The 13688-nt window shown below is 52.9% G+C and overlaps 1 protein-coding gene across 1 annotated transcript; it reads left to right on the forward strand.

The window, feature by feature from the left end:
* The first annotated feature begins 214 nt into the window (after positions 1-214).
* PHB (prohibitin) lies at positions 215-9977 on the forward strand. Its single transcript, XM_021704563.1, has 7 exons — positions 215-273; positions 1693-1807; positions 3147-3308; positions 5469-5611; positions 5792-5908; positions 8205-8300; positions 9632-9977. Exons 2-7 carry the CDS (start codon positions 1720-1722, stop codon positions 9842-9844), a joined length of 819 nt encoding a protein of 272 aa, XP_021560238.1. The 5' UTR covers positions 215-273; positions 1693-1719; the 3' UTR covers positions 9845-9977.
* Positions 9978-13688: the final 3711 nt, after the last annotated feature.

The raw sequence follows: 13688 nt of genomic DNA on the forward strand, positions 1-13688 counted from the left end.
CTGTGCGACAAGCTTCCGTCCGTTTCCCACCAAAGAGGAAAGGCTTTTCAGCGCGGGCCAGACGCTGAATGGCTTTTTGGGAATTGTAGTTCATATGCGAAGAGCCGGGAAGCCGGGTAAGGCCACAAGCCGCCCTTCCCAGAATGCACAGCGCTCTTCCCCACCAATCGGAGGTCCGGATCTTGGAAGGGGGCGGGGAAGAGAAAGAGCTGCCCGGCGCATGCGTAGTATGTGTGGCTTGGGGAATTCATGTGGAGGTCAGAGTGGAAGCAGGTAAGAATGGTGGGAAGGTTCCGTCGGCCCACGGGCGTCTCTGCAGATCCCTTCTGGGTTCCCGTTCGCAATTTGGGCGGGCGGGGTGCGTGCGTTGGTCTGCCTCGTGTCAAAGGGGAGAGGGGGTGAGCCCGGGACGAGCTAGGGGTTGTGTCGAGTAAGGGAGGTGCGTATGGGGGCGGGGTGAGGAATAATCCAGAAGCTCTTGGAAATGGAAAGGCTGCGGGGTCCGGACGGTGGCCTGGCCTCGGGTAAGGAACATTGAAATGCACTGGAAGTGATCAAGGAAGCCTCAGGTCTGGGAGGGAGGATTTGAATCTGAAGTGGACGAGGACGCCGGGGCGGGGCATTAAAAAGTTGAGTGCGGGAGTAGATTTTAGTTAGGTTAGTCGTGCTCCCGCCCACCCCGCTTCAGCCCCGCCCTCCCCCTTCTTCCAGGGTTCTCCCTTGCGCTGCAGCTATCGAGAGCCTTTTTGCCCCGTTGGTTCTTCTGATATCTTGGTCCCAGAATATCCCCCACCTCCTGCTTCCATAATAACAGGTTATTCTTAATGCCTGATGGTGGAGAAGCACTACGGTGAGGAGTTAAGTCAGGCTTGCTAGACTTAGACCTCCAAGTTCTAATCCTGGTTCCACCACGAAATGGCTGAGTGATCTTCAGTTCCTCTTGTAACCTTGCTGTGTGCCTCGGTTTCCTCATCTGTAATAACCTGCTTCATAGGGGTTGGTGTGAGGATTAAATAATTGCCATTAGAAGACTGCCTCCTGGCATAAAAGCCAACTGTTAGTGTTACTTTTGCTGTTGGAATCACCATGTAGTGCATTCTTTGAGTTACTTTTCCAGACCAGAATTGTCCAGAACCAACCACCCAGCCTTTGTCTTGGGGCCCGCTTGTCCAAGAAATGGAAGGGTGGTTTAGTGTGGTGCGGAGTTCTCTGGGGGTATCAAGCCCATGCCTCATTCCTGTTATTGAATCAAGTGCCCAGACCCCCTTTCTTTAGTGGTAGAAAAAGAAGAGGGACGCCTGGGTGTCTCAGTTAAGCGTCTGTCTTCCGCTCAGGTCATGATCCCAGAGTCCTGGGATCGTGGCCCACGAGCCCCACAGGGCTCTTTGCCCAGCGGGGAGCCTGCTTCTCCCTCTGCCCGCCCCTCCCCCTGCTTGTGCATGCTCTCTCTCTGACAAAATCTTAAAAAAAAAAAAAAAGAAGAAAGAAGTAGAAAAATTTAAAAAGCAGAATTGATACTACACTTTTCCAAGCTGTAGAGTTATTTATTTATTATGTCCTTCAGTGCGTGATTTAGAGCCCTCAGGAGTGGGGAAATAAATAGCCAGCTTGAGAAGTGAATATGCTGTTTCAGAGAGGGCTTTCTCTCAGAATTTTGGGATCAAGTTGTTTGTTTTGTTTTTATCCCCATAGGTGTGAGTGGGTCCGGCAGAAGGAGACATGGCTGCCAAAGTGTTTGAGTCCATTGGCAAGTTCGGCCTGGCCTTAGCTGTTGCAGGAGGAGTGGTGAACTCTGCCTTGTATAACGGTGAGGCACTGGGGGTGGTGGGTCACTGCCCTTTGCCGGAGGATTTCCATTGGTCTGCACAGCCCACGTGATACTCCCCGTGGCAGCCGCTGTCTGTGAATGTGTTTGTGACCAAGAGGGTCACCTGGTGCCATCCCGCACCATATGGTTGCCTTGTCAATCGAGCCTCTGTCCTTCCTTGTAGCCATAAGCTCTCTCAGAGCCTTTCTTTGCAAAGAGCCTCCCAGCCTAGTTGTTGGTTAAACGTTCCCAGTTGCTCTTGTTGGTTTGAAGTGATGCTGCAGCAGAGTGTCAGGATCTTGCTGGCTAGCTGAAATGGAGATCTCATCTGTTCCTTTCTGCCTCGTGTGGAATAACTCAGCAAGGGCTTTAGATCCTTGGTGCCCTTACCCAAGTGGGAGTTTTTGCTCTGCTGCATAGGGGTCATTCCAGACAAAATATCTTCGAGGTGCCTTGCCCAGCTTTTAACAGTGTGGCAGGGGCTTAAGCTGACTTTTCTTCCACTTTCTTGTGTGACCTTAAGCAAGCCATTTCCCCCTCCCTAGGTCTCAGCTTCTTCTTTGATCGAGCAGTAGGACTGAACTGGTTTACCTTCCAACTCTGACATTTCTCTGGTTTTCATGGTTGGAAAGCAGCAGTAGATTGACCTACCTCATATGTGACTGTCTGGCAAGAGGAGGGTTACTTTCAGAGTGAAGATATTTGGAGCAGCTCTAAAGTCCAATAAGGCAGAGACAGAACAGCTGACGAGAAAAGCTTACTTGGTTTAAATGGCGCAGCTCTATGCTCTGATCTTTGTAGCCACTCCGCACAACTAGACAGTAATCACCATCACTGATTTCTTTCTGAATGGAAAGAACAGCTCTGTTAACCCTTAAAACCTGAGAGAAACCAAGTTCTTGGAAAGAGTGGGATCTTCCAAATTTTAGGATTTCCAAGGTTAGGGAGCTGCTTCTGGGAAACGCTGCCTTAAATTGGAACCAGGATGGAATGTGGTAACAGTGAAGATTTTGGTGAGTTTTGGAAAGAAGCTTTGGGAGGTGATTTCCTGAAAATGTGTTGGGGGATGGGATAGTTAATCAGAAAATCAGCAACCAGTTGTTTCAAGGAGAAAGGATGCTGAAGAACAGATCCTGTTACCTGAGTCCTTGGGAAGACACTGGGATGGGAGGGGATCGCTCAGTTTTGTGGCTACTTAGAAGCTGCTAGAGATCAGAAGTGCGGGAAGACAGCAGGAGAGGGGAGACAATAATAACAGCACCAAGGAGCTTTCACAGATAGCCTTTTTGGTTAAAAGGTGAAGGGATATTTCTGACTTGTCATTATCCTTCATTCCTAGTGGATGCTGGGCACAGAGCTGTCATCTTTGACCGGTTCCGTGGTGTACAGGACATTGTGGTAGGAGAAGGGACTCACTTTCTCATCCCTTGGGTACAGAAACCCATTATCTTTGATTGCCGCTCTCGACCACGTAATGTGCCAGTGATCACTGGTAGCAAAGGTGAGTCTTGCCTGTGGGTCACATGAAGTAGAGTGTGTGGGAGGGTTGCCATAGGATCCAGAAGAAGCTGAACCTCCCCTAATAAGAATTCCTTGCATATTTTTCCTGGAGAATTTTAACGCAGATTCATAGAAATATGGACCTAAGGTAGACACACAGCTGTACAGATTTAGAGAAATACACAAAGGTCTATTTCAAAAGTTAATGTAGTGCTCCAGTTTTAAAGAAATATAAAAGTGCCTTTGCTCCCTCAGTCGACCCTTTCCGTTGGGTCTCATTGCCCAGAGTGACTGTAAACCAGGCTCCAGCCATTCTGTGTGCCTTCACGGCCGGCTTACCCTTTGCCTTGTTCTCCAAGGCCTCTTTTTCCAGCAGTGCTGGCCTCACGTTGTTACCTTTTTTTTTTTTTTTTTTTAAGAGAGGGAGAGAGAGAATCTTAAGCAGGCTCCATGCCCAGTGTGGAGCCCAAACCAGGGCTCAATCCCACGACCCTGAGATCATGACCTGAGCCGATATCAAAAGTCGGCCGCTCAGCAGACTGCGCCTCCCAGGGGCCCGAGTCCCTTGAGAGCAGTCCCCTGGTGGCTGACATGCCCCTGGATTTGCAGTGGGCCTAAAACAAACTGCCATCGCCGTTCTCCCACCATCCTACACAGAGAGATGCACAGGTGGTAAATGGGATGGCAGGTGGGCTGGCTCAGCAGTGACGTTTCCGTGCAGCAAGAGGCGAGGGTCGTGTGGATGTTGGTTTGTTGTCTCGGGAACATTTGATGCCTTCAGTGTTGTTCCCCAGCGGATGTGTTGCTTATTGTGACTGTTCCACGTTTTGTGCTGGGTCGCAGGGTGGGGGTGGTTCAAAGATAACTGAAGCGGGGGCCTCTGGGAGCTCAGTCCCCCTAGGGACATAGACATGTGAATGGGCAGTTACAGTAAGCGTGGTGAGTTCTAGAGCGGGGCTTGGGGTGGAGGGGGCCAGAGAACAGCTAGCCCCCACAGGTGGCTGCAAAGGCTCCTGGGAGGAACTTCGTGTGAGCTGGGACTGTAGTAAGAGATGCATGTCAGGCAGAGGCGGGGACGAGTAAATTGGCATTGGGCAACCTGGCCTGTAGCTCCTGGCCCCTCAAGGGTCTGGCTGGCCTCCACAAGAGATCAAAGGTGGGGTGGGGTTAATCAAGAAAAATAAAATTTTAACTTAAGAGCGTAGTTCTAAGCTTCCCACCTCTTCAAGATTGCTTTCTCTGCTGTTTTACAACTGTTGTGAGGATACATTACTTACTCATCCTCAAAACTGTTGGTAGGAATTTCCAGGGATCAGGAACTAGTGTGCATGCATTTCCCGCTTTTCTGGGTGCCTGGTTCAGAACTAGCCCATGGGCGATTGGTCCCTGTATCATTGGTGACTGCCAGGATGCTGACCATGCTTTAGCCTCAGGCAGGCCTGAATCATCAGGGGAAGTTGTAATTAACTTCGTGAGCCCTCCCCGCCCCCCCCGCCTTTGCCTGGGCCGAGTAGTGAGAAGCGTGCTCCAGATGAGTCTGATGACCCCTTACATCTGTTGCACATTTGACACAGTGCTGTTACATCTCATTTCTCCTTCACTTCTCCCCAGTGTTCAGGAAGGCAGATGAAATCACCCCCCTTCTGACAGACAAGGAAATAAGCCGAGATTGGCTAAGGCTTAGTGAGGTCCCGTCATTCGCGAACAGCAGGGTAGGACTGCAGCCCTGGCCTTTGTACCCCTGGTCCAGCCGGTGTGGACTGTTTCCGCAGGACCAATGATAACCGCTCCAAGGCATCCTCCTGGCGGGGGCCTTGGAAAGGCTTCACCTGAAAATTCTTGGTATTGGCCTGTTTTCTTAAAACATTTGCTGTTTCAAACATCCCATGGTACCACTCAGACATGTAAGCTGAATTGCTTCTGTCGGAGGGCATTCAACACACACTGAAAAGCTGTCACCACCACAAACCTTTAAAAATTCCTAGCTCTGCGGCTCTACTGGGTTTTGTACCAAGGAAGCTATGCATAGGGGCTCCTGCCCTCTAGGGTCTTAACATCAGCAACTTTACTTACAAATTACAGCAAGTTGAGGGTAGGAGAGGTCATCCAGAAGGCCACCGGGGTTTTTATTTGTAACTCCAGCATTTGTCCCTACCCTAAGATTTACAGAACGTCAACATTACCCTGCGCATCCTTTTCCGGCCCGTTGCCAGCCAGCTTCCCCGCATCTTCACCAGCATCGGGGAGGACTATGATGAGCGGGTGCTACCATCCATCACTACAGAGATCCTCAAGTCGGTGGTGGTGAGTGACAGGGCCTCAGCCTGGAGCCTGGAACCTGCAGCCTGCAGCCTGGCCCCCAAGAGATAGTTAGGTGGCAGGCAGAGAGTGGCAGCGGGTGGGTTGGGACGTGGCCGATAGTTTTCCTGGCCTTTCTGCTTCCTCGTCGTCCTGACTGGCTCTTGTGCCCTCCTTTGGAACCAGGCTCGCTTTGACGCTGGAGAACTGATCACCCAGAGAGAGCTGGTCTCCAGACAGGTGAGCGATGACCTTACAGAGCGAGCAGCGACCTTTGGGCTCATCCTGGATGACGTGTCCTTGGTAAGACCCTCAGGGAGCCTGTGAGGAAGGGGCTGCGGTTCTTGTTCAGGTGCTTGGCTCCATTTCTGGGTGGACACTGTTGGTCTTGCCTTCCACTTTCCTAGGTGTGAGACTCAAAAACGCAGAACCTTCTTGACTATGAGGCAGTCTCCTTGGGTTTGTTTCAGATGACGGTTCTTTTGCTTCCCCTCTGCCACACACATTTTTCTTCTTCTAGCCCTGCCTGATCTAGGGTCCCTAACCAGTAGATTTTTCACCTTCCCCGACACTGTGAGTGTTCCCAGGAGCTCCCTAGGAAGTAATGTCTTGCTAGCCCTGTTTGACACAGGAAGAAACTGCCTGGTGAGGCTAGAGAGGGCGCAGAGTCTTTCTCCCTAGTGCAGACCTCCCAGCCTGACCCAGCCCCCCGCCCCCGGGAATTTCCTAACACTTAGGGTCTACGTAGCTTAGTGAAGTGAGCTCTGGGAACCCCCGGTGAAAGGTGATTGAGTGTAAATGAGTGGTTCTGCTCCCCAAAGCCTGGTGTGGGGGGCAAGGGACATCTCGGAGGTATAAGCGAGCCTCTGGAGACCGTAGAGCGTGTGTATTAATGACGCTGAATGCCGTAACTCAAACAGAAAGCAATACAGGCAGGATAGCCTTTCAGATCAAGGAGGGTGAGGGGAAGGGGTCGTGTTTCTAGATTCTCTGGGAAAAATCATTTGGAGTGATTTGTTCGGGTAGCGAGGGAAGGTGTTTCCTGTTCATTCTCCGGTGCAGCGTACGGGCACCACTTCACACACAGCATCTGTGCAGCTGTTGAAACAACGCCCAGCACCAACCCGCGGCGCCCAGCCCCAACCCGCGACGCCCAGCCCTAACCCGCAACGCCCAGCACCAACCCGCGGCACCCAGCGCCAACCCACAGGGCGCAGCTCCACCCGAGGCGGCAGCAGAGCCGGTGGGCTCCCTCTGCTGGCAGAATGCCAGGCTGCAGTCGCTCGACTCTAATAACCAGAGCAATTCCTTGGCTGCCGTCCCACTCACTGATAACCTAAACACCTTGGCTCTGAGAAAATGCTAAGTAAAAACCTAAGGAGAAGCTTGGCATTTCGCTAGTCTTTAACCACATACTCTGTTCTGGGGAAATGTGGGCCGACTACAAGAAACCGTATCTAAGAGGTGTGAGAATGAGATTTCATGGGGAATATGCTGCCCTCACCTGGCCCTTTTAGAAAGAAACGTTATTCCTTAATTACTCATTTTTTCACTTCTCAGGACTGTATTTTCTTCCCCAGACCTTGAACACAATCCAGAAATGGAACAGGCGAAGTAGAACAGCTGCAGTTAAGAGCGAGGCTGTTAAAAGTTGGGGAAGACAGTGGGACTAGAATTTACTCCTGAGAAGTTTTGAGCTGCTCATGTGTTTGTTTTTTTTTCCTTTTTTTAAAGCAGAGTTTGGGAGGGTCGGGGAGGAGAGGAGGCAAATAGATTTTGATAGCAAAACCAATACCATTCTTCCCTGCATTTCTTTCTTTATTTTAATAAAAAGTTGGATAAATGAGTCAGTTGCTCGAGACCAAGCATCAAGAGTTGAGCTCTGTCCCGTTTCTGCTGTCACTGCAGACCCTCGCCTCAGCCCAGGCTCAGTGATACCGTGTCAGTAGGGAAGGTCTGTGGGTAGTCAGAGTTGTAAACCCTCATCCTAAGCAATAGCTTTCCCTGCCTTCTCTCTTAAACCCTTTACCAGAAGCACTCACATGTGGGGAATACCATGATTTGCGTTCCACCGTCTCTCATCCTCTTCCTGTTTCGTGGGGAGGCTGCTGTGAGAAAGAAGTGGACTGGTTAAGCCATAAGCAGAGAGCATCACGCCCTCGAATCCCTGAGAACCAGCTGCATCCTTCCCTCTCGGGCTCAGTTTTCCATCTGGCCTCTCTGGGGGCTCCGAACGGGCCATCATAGGACCTTGGATGAGCACTAGTCGGAGGTGGGGGTCCTAGATCCCACAGTCTTCTCCCCCGGGGAGGTGGTCAGTTGAGCAGGTACCGTCTGGTGCCCACGGGCTGTTTTCTGCTTGAGATCTCCGCACCGCGGGCGACACACTGACGCGCGGGCACTGTTGAGGCAGCCGAGGCTTCTGGGGGTGGGAGCTCAGTTTGGACACGGATGTGGAGGTGAAAGGGTGTTCTGGCCTCACAGGGGCCTCCAGCTGCTGGAGCCATTCCTGACCCCTTCCTTCCAGTGGTGTGGGGGCCTTGTGGCAGCGCTGCCTAAACAATCACACTGCCTCATCTCGCGCCCTCTCTCCCCTTAGACACATCTGACCTTCGGGAAGGAGTTCACAGAAGCGGTAGAAGCCAAACAGGTGGCTCAGCAGGAAGCAGAGAGGGCCAGATTTGTGGTGGAAAAGGTGAGTGTTCAACCAGATGGCAGGAGCCTCTCTCCCCTTTCTCCAGTGCTCAGTCTACCCGTTCGCTGGGTGGCCTGGAAATTCATCATCTGTCATCTCTTTTTCCGGGATCATCGGAAGGGGACTGAAGGAACCATCCTCCTGCAATTGGTTCCAGAGTCTTCGGGGGCTAGTCAGGGATATGTGAAGTGATGTTTAAAATCACCGAAGGGTCATTTTTCTTCCACTTCCCTAAGATCAAAAACACTCGCCTGCAAATAAAAATGTTTTCTCCTGGAATATTTTCAGCTTCACTGCGAAGTCATTTTTAACCGTTGTTACACAGTGAAAGCTGACAGCAGAAAGGATCAAACACTGCGCCAGATGCGCTCTCGTCACTGGATTTTTTTTCCAGCACTAAATCCATCCAGATGTGGCAGAGTGTGATGGGACACGCTGTATTTGCGCAGCAGCCTGGTCTTCTGGTCTTTGCAAAAGCGTATTTATTTCTTGCTGTCCCTTCTCCCCACTGCTGGTTTTTCTTGGGTTAGTCCTAATCCAAGAACCTTAGTTCTTTGAAGCAGGGAAAAGAGCGATGTACGGGTGGCCAGCGTTTCATTTTAGGGAATGGAAACCCCTTGTGGGCAGGGACTTCCTTGCTTTTTTTTTTTCTTTCCCCCGCTGTGTCCAGAGTCTCGAACATAGGTCTAAGACTGTATCTGGAAATACTTAGTAGGTGCTCAGTTAACATTTGTTAATGCCGTACCCTCCGCCCATGACCGAGTCGGGCATTGCAGATAGAGGTCCTCCTGTTGATACGGGCAGGGAGAGCCTGGAGAGCCGTGTTCTGTTGCCTGGGTTCCTGGGCAGGAACCAGGTTAGCTCAGGGGAGCATCACACGGGCCTGTAGCTCCTCGTCAGCTGCTTTGTTTCCCCCAACAGGTGTGTTAGACGAAAGTCACTTTGACTAGGGACTGGAGGGAAAGTCGAGCCTGAGGATGGCTTCTACCTTTTGTCTCTCCTGTTTTCCTCGGTTTGGCTCCTCCTGGCTCAGAGTAAGATGGCTGGGCTGGATTGCTGCTAACGTCAATGAGGACTTTGAAATAAGACAGATACTTACACAGCCAACAGAAATGTGTCCCCGCAACGGCGAGGAGTGGGCAGTGCATTGCAGGAAAGAGGAGGATTGGGTGGACAGTGCCTGTTGAGCCCATCTGGAGGTGGGGGAGCTAGATTCCCAGAGTTCCTTCGGGAGCCAGTGAGGGCGTGTGGCCTGGTCCTTCCAAGGCCGCTGCCTGCCATCCAGCACCCTCAGGTGTGATCTTGGTCTCCCCCCACCTCCGCTGTCTTAGGCTGAGCAGCAGAAGAAGGCGGCCATCATCTCTGCCGAGGGCGACTCCAAGGCCGCCGAGCTGATTGCCAACTCGCTCGCCACCGCGGGCGATGGCCTCATCGAGCTGCGCAAGCTGGAGGCCGCAGAGGACATCGCGTACCAGCTGTCGCGCTCTCGGAACATCACGTACCTGCCGGCTGGGCAGTCCGTGCTCCTGCAGCTGCCACAGTGAGACCCGGCCACCGGGCCCTGGCCCTGACCACTCTTCGCGCCACCGCCCTTCTGCCCCCGCCCCAGAAATCACTGTGAAATTTCACGATTGGCTTAAAGTGAAGGAAATAAAAGTGAAATCACTTCAGATCTCTCCTTATCAGATGAAGCTTTTTCATTCTTCCCATTTCCATCCACTTTTTGATCCACCTCCCTCCCCCAAATTGCCAAGTGCCCGGGGCCCACCGGCGCTCCGGTCTAGGCACTGGCGGTCGGCAGGAGAGAGGCTCTGGCGCCGGGGCTGGGGAGCTCGGTGGCTGGCCTGAGCGCCCTTGGAGCCTCCAGCCTGTCGTTTAGGCGGGACGTGAGGAAGACGGCACACTCAGCTGATGGGAAAGCATGGGTCTCCATGTTTCCCAGCGGTTCCTCCGCAGACCCAGCTGAAGAGCTGCCGGGGAGGGTCAGAGAGGAAGTCATCTGTCTCTTACCATAAGGCTGATTCTCTTTAACTGCGGGGCTGGCGGAAGCAGGTGTGAACAGCAGGGCATGGACTGAAGAATCTGCCCCTGGGAAGGTGGGTGGGCCTGTTGCACTGCGCCCCCAGGCTCCTGCCGCCGGGATGGCCTTGGGATGGCCTTGGAGAGCAAGCGAGCAGGCCTGGTCGGGGATGTGAGTCCTGTTGAAGACTTCCTCTCCACCCCCCACCTTGGTGTCTCGAGACACCCGACGGAATTCCAGCTTGAAGGATTGCATCCTGCTGAGTCTGAGCACGCCTGCCAAAGCCGAGTGCGTCCTGCATTCTGGCTCCCTCATTCAGAGACTGCCTTTCCAGAGGGCTCTGTGCCTGGGCTTTGAAGGAAATGGCCATGGGAAGAAAACAAATGTGTGTAAACTGCCGTCAATAAATGACACCCAGAACCTTCCAGCTCAGTCTTAACGGGTTTGCTTTTTTTGTTTGTGGGAGCCATGAGATCAGAACAGAGCATTCTAGCAGTTTTCGTGTGCACGTGTTTGCCTCGCCAGCTGGGACAATCTCCAGCAAGGCTGGGGGATGCTTTGGTTTCAGAAAACATAGCTTTGTGCTGTGTTCCAGAGCCATCCCCAGCCTGAAATGAATCTCCGTGGTGTCAGGTGAGGTTTGTCATAAGATGGGTTCTTCGGAGGCCACGTGAGTGGAGATGAGTTGCCTTTCCTCTGTGGCTTTTGGTATCACTCTGCCTTCCCCTTGGGGGAGGGGCGTGAACGGCACAGGAGCCACGTGCAATTCAGTGCCCAGGAGTTCGAAGCTGATGTTCATTATGTGGCTTCATATAATGGGTTTATATGGCTTACTCTATTTTGCTTTGATGTAGAAATGACTTGGCATCTGAGGGGGCCAACTTGATGCGTTTTGAATGGTGGGGAGGGAGAGCGGACCCACCACTGAGATGTGAACCGGTCACTCACCTGAAATCCTTTGAGGAACAAGACAGAGGAACAACAGTGCGGTGAGCACTTGGTGGGCGATGCTTTCACCTCTGTGTTCGGTTTAATCCCTGGGCTCACCACCTGGCCAAGGAGAACGGTCTTTTAAGAGGCTCCTACAGCCTGGTCTGTGACCTGGATTCGCATTCCTTGCCGCTACCACCCCCTCCCCCCCACCGCCCCGAGTGAGGGCGAGCGGTCAGCTGAGAAAGGCAAAGACCCAGTCCCCCCATCCCTGCACCTGCTCCCCTCCCAGGGCTTTCGAGCAGAGGTCCAGTCCCTTCCCGTTCCCCCGGAGCACTCCAGAAGTGCAATGGGCCCAGCTAAACCTCCCGCCGAAGCCTGGTCCTGCCCGACACCCACAGGCACCCATCGAGCCCGACTCCCTCAGCTGCCCTGGCACCCTTTATCTCGGGGTGTCTCTTCCCACTTGGTTCTTCGCGGTAAGAGCAGTGGGGTCTGCAGATGGTGAGGTGCCTGCGCTCCAAGCATGACAGCCCTGAGCAGGGAGAATTTCTCAACAGCTTCCAGACGGGCTTCCTCCTTTCCTGCTGTTTATTGCTGTGGACACCCCTGTGTGGGGGAGGGGGGAGGGCCGCAGACTCCCCCCTCCCCAGGCCCTTTTTAAAAAGAGCAGTTGTGTTTCTTGAACTTGGCGGGAGATTGGGTTTCTTCCTCCAGGTGTCTGCAGGGAAGCCCTCCACAGCCTGTGGGTACCCCCTGCCTCCAGGCCAGCCCTTCTAGCCACAGACAGGCTCCTGCTGGTTTGGCCTTTAGCCGGCCTGCCATGGATAGTGCCCCTGGCAGCCTGGGGGCCTCATTCTGCCTTGACTTCCGCCAAGTCATTCTATCCACAAATGTTCAAGTGGTGTTAACTGGCTCCTGAGCCCCAGAGCCCCCTGATGGCCTCTGGGTTTCTCCAGAAGCTGCCACAATGGGTCTTTATCAGCTCGGGATTCTCTGGGCCTTGGCTCAAAAGCCGTGTCCTGTCCTGGCCAGTGAGGGGCCAGAGTAGGGAGTGCCTTCCTCCCTCTCTCCTCGGGTCAGGCTGAATTGCTTCCTTGTTCGGGCACTGAGAGGTCGCTTGCTTACTAAGGCAGCAATGGACCCTGGATAGGCAGGGGAGAGAAGAATTCTCAGAGGGTTGCCTTTTCCTTCCTTCTGCTGGTTTGACACAAATTCTGCCAGGGAGGACCAAGGGAGGAGGAGTTGCATTGTGGGCATCCCCAGGTGCATTGATTTGAAAGACAGGAAGAGGCAATGGAATATTAGTCAAATCCTGATTTAGCAAATGCTATTCTAATAGGCCATTCCAGCAATCTGCACGGAGACGTGCTGTCAGGACCTCCGCTTGACCTTTGACATCCGCCAATAATTGTGAGCTAAGCAGCCCACCCTCATTGAAGATAACTTGAGTGAAAAGGTCGCAAGAGGTTGTACCAGATTTCCCTGCCTTTCTTAGGCCTTCTATTCATCCTGCACATTGTTCCAAACTTCATTTTTCTAAAGCAGATCTTATCTCCTCCCTACTGGAAAACCTTCAGTGGCCACTCCTTGCTTCGTCAAGTGCAAGGTCTTATCCTGGCATCCAAGGCCCTCCACGGTCCGGCTACCGCTGGCTACCTTTCTAGGCCAAGGGTATAGTTTCCTGCTTGCCTTCACAAACCAACCTCGTGGCTCCAGTGGGGCGGGGAGTACTGAGAAAGCCAGCAGCTCCTGGCATTAGGGGAGGGGGAGGTGGGTGGCAGGGATGCTACAAGACCTACTTTGTGTGGGACAGATTCCTACTACGAAGAATTGCCCCCAAAGTAATGCCAGTGACAACCCTCACCCCCCCCCCCCCGTGAAAACACATGCCAAATTGAGTTCTTGTCTACACTCCCCCACACTTCCCCTGCATCCTCTTTGCTTGGCGTCTCTTCAACCTGAAGAGCCCTTCCCTCACATTTCACAGGTCCAAATATTCCCATCCTCCAGTACTTTCTCTTCCACAAAATATCTGCAAAGTCCCCTCCGCCCCCTATTCATGACCTCTACCTTGCCTGGATTCCTATCCACATTCCCATGAGGCATTTAGCACTCCCCTCGTTGGGTTGTAGTGTGTGTGTGTGTGTGTGTGGTTTAGCACTCCCCTCGTTGGGTTTGTGTGTGTGCACACACGCGTGTGTTTGTGTGTTCTCTCCTACTCTACATTTATAAAGGGCAGGACCTTTCTATGATTGAACATTCCCCCTTCCTCTTCTTGCCCCCAACCACTGCCTGATCTTTCCCCAAGTCCAAGGTCCCTGGCTCTTGGTGGGAGCTCCTGAGTGTTTGCCGAAGGAACAGATGAAGCAAGAGCCAGCACAGGACCGAGGTTTGGACGGAGGGTCGGCAGCCGGGCCGCTGAGCTCTCCTCCCGC

The sequence above is a fragment of the Neomonachus schauinslandi genome, chromosome 15 (assembly GCF_002201575.2).
Source record: "Neomonachus schauinslandi chromosome 15, ASM220157v2, whole genome shotgun sequence".
Taxonomy (NCBI): domain Eukaryota; kingdom Metazoa; phylum Chordata; class Mammalia; order Carnivora; family Phocidae; genus Neomonachus; species Neomonachus schauinslandi.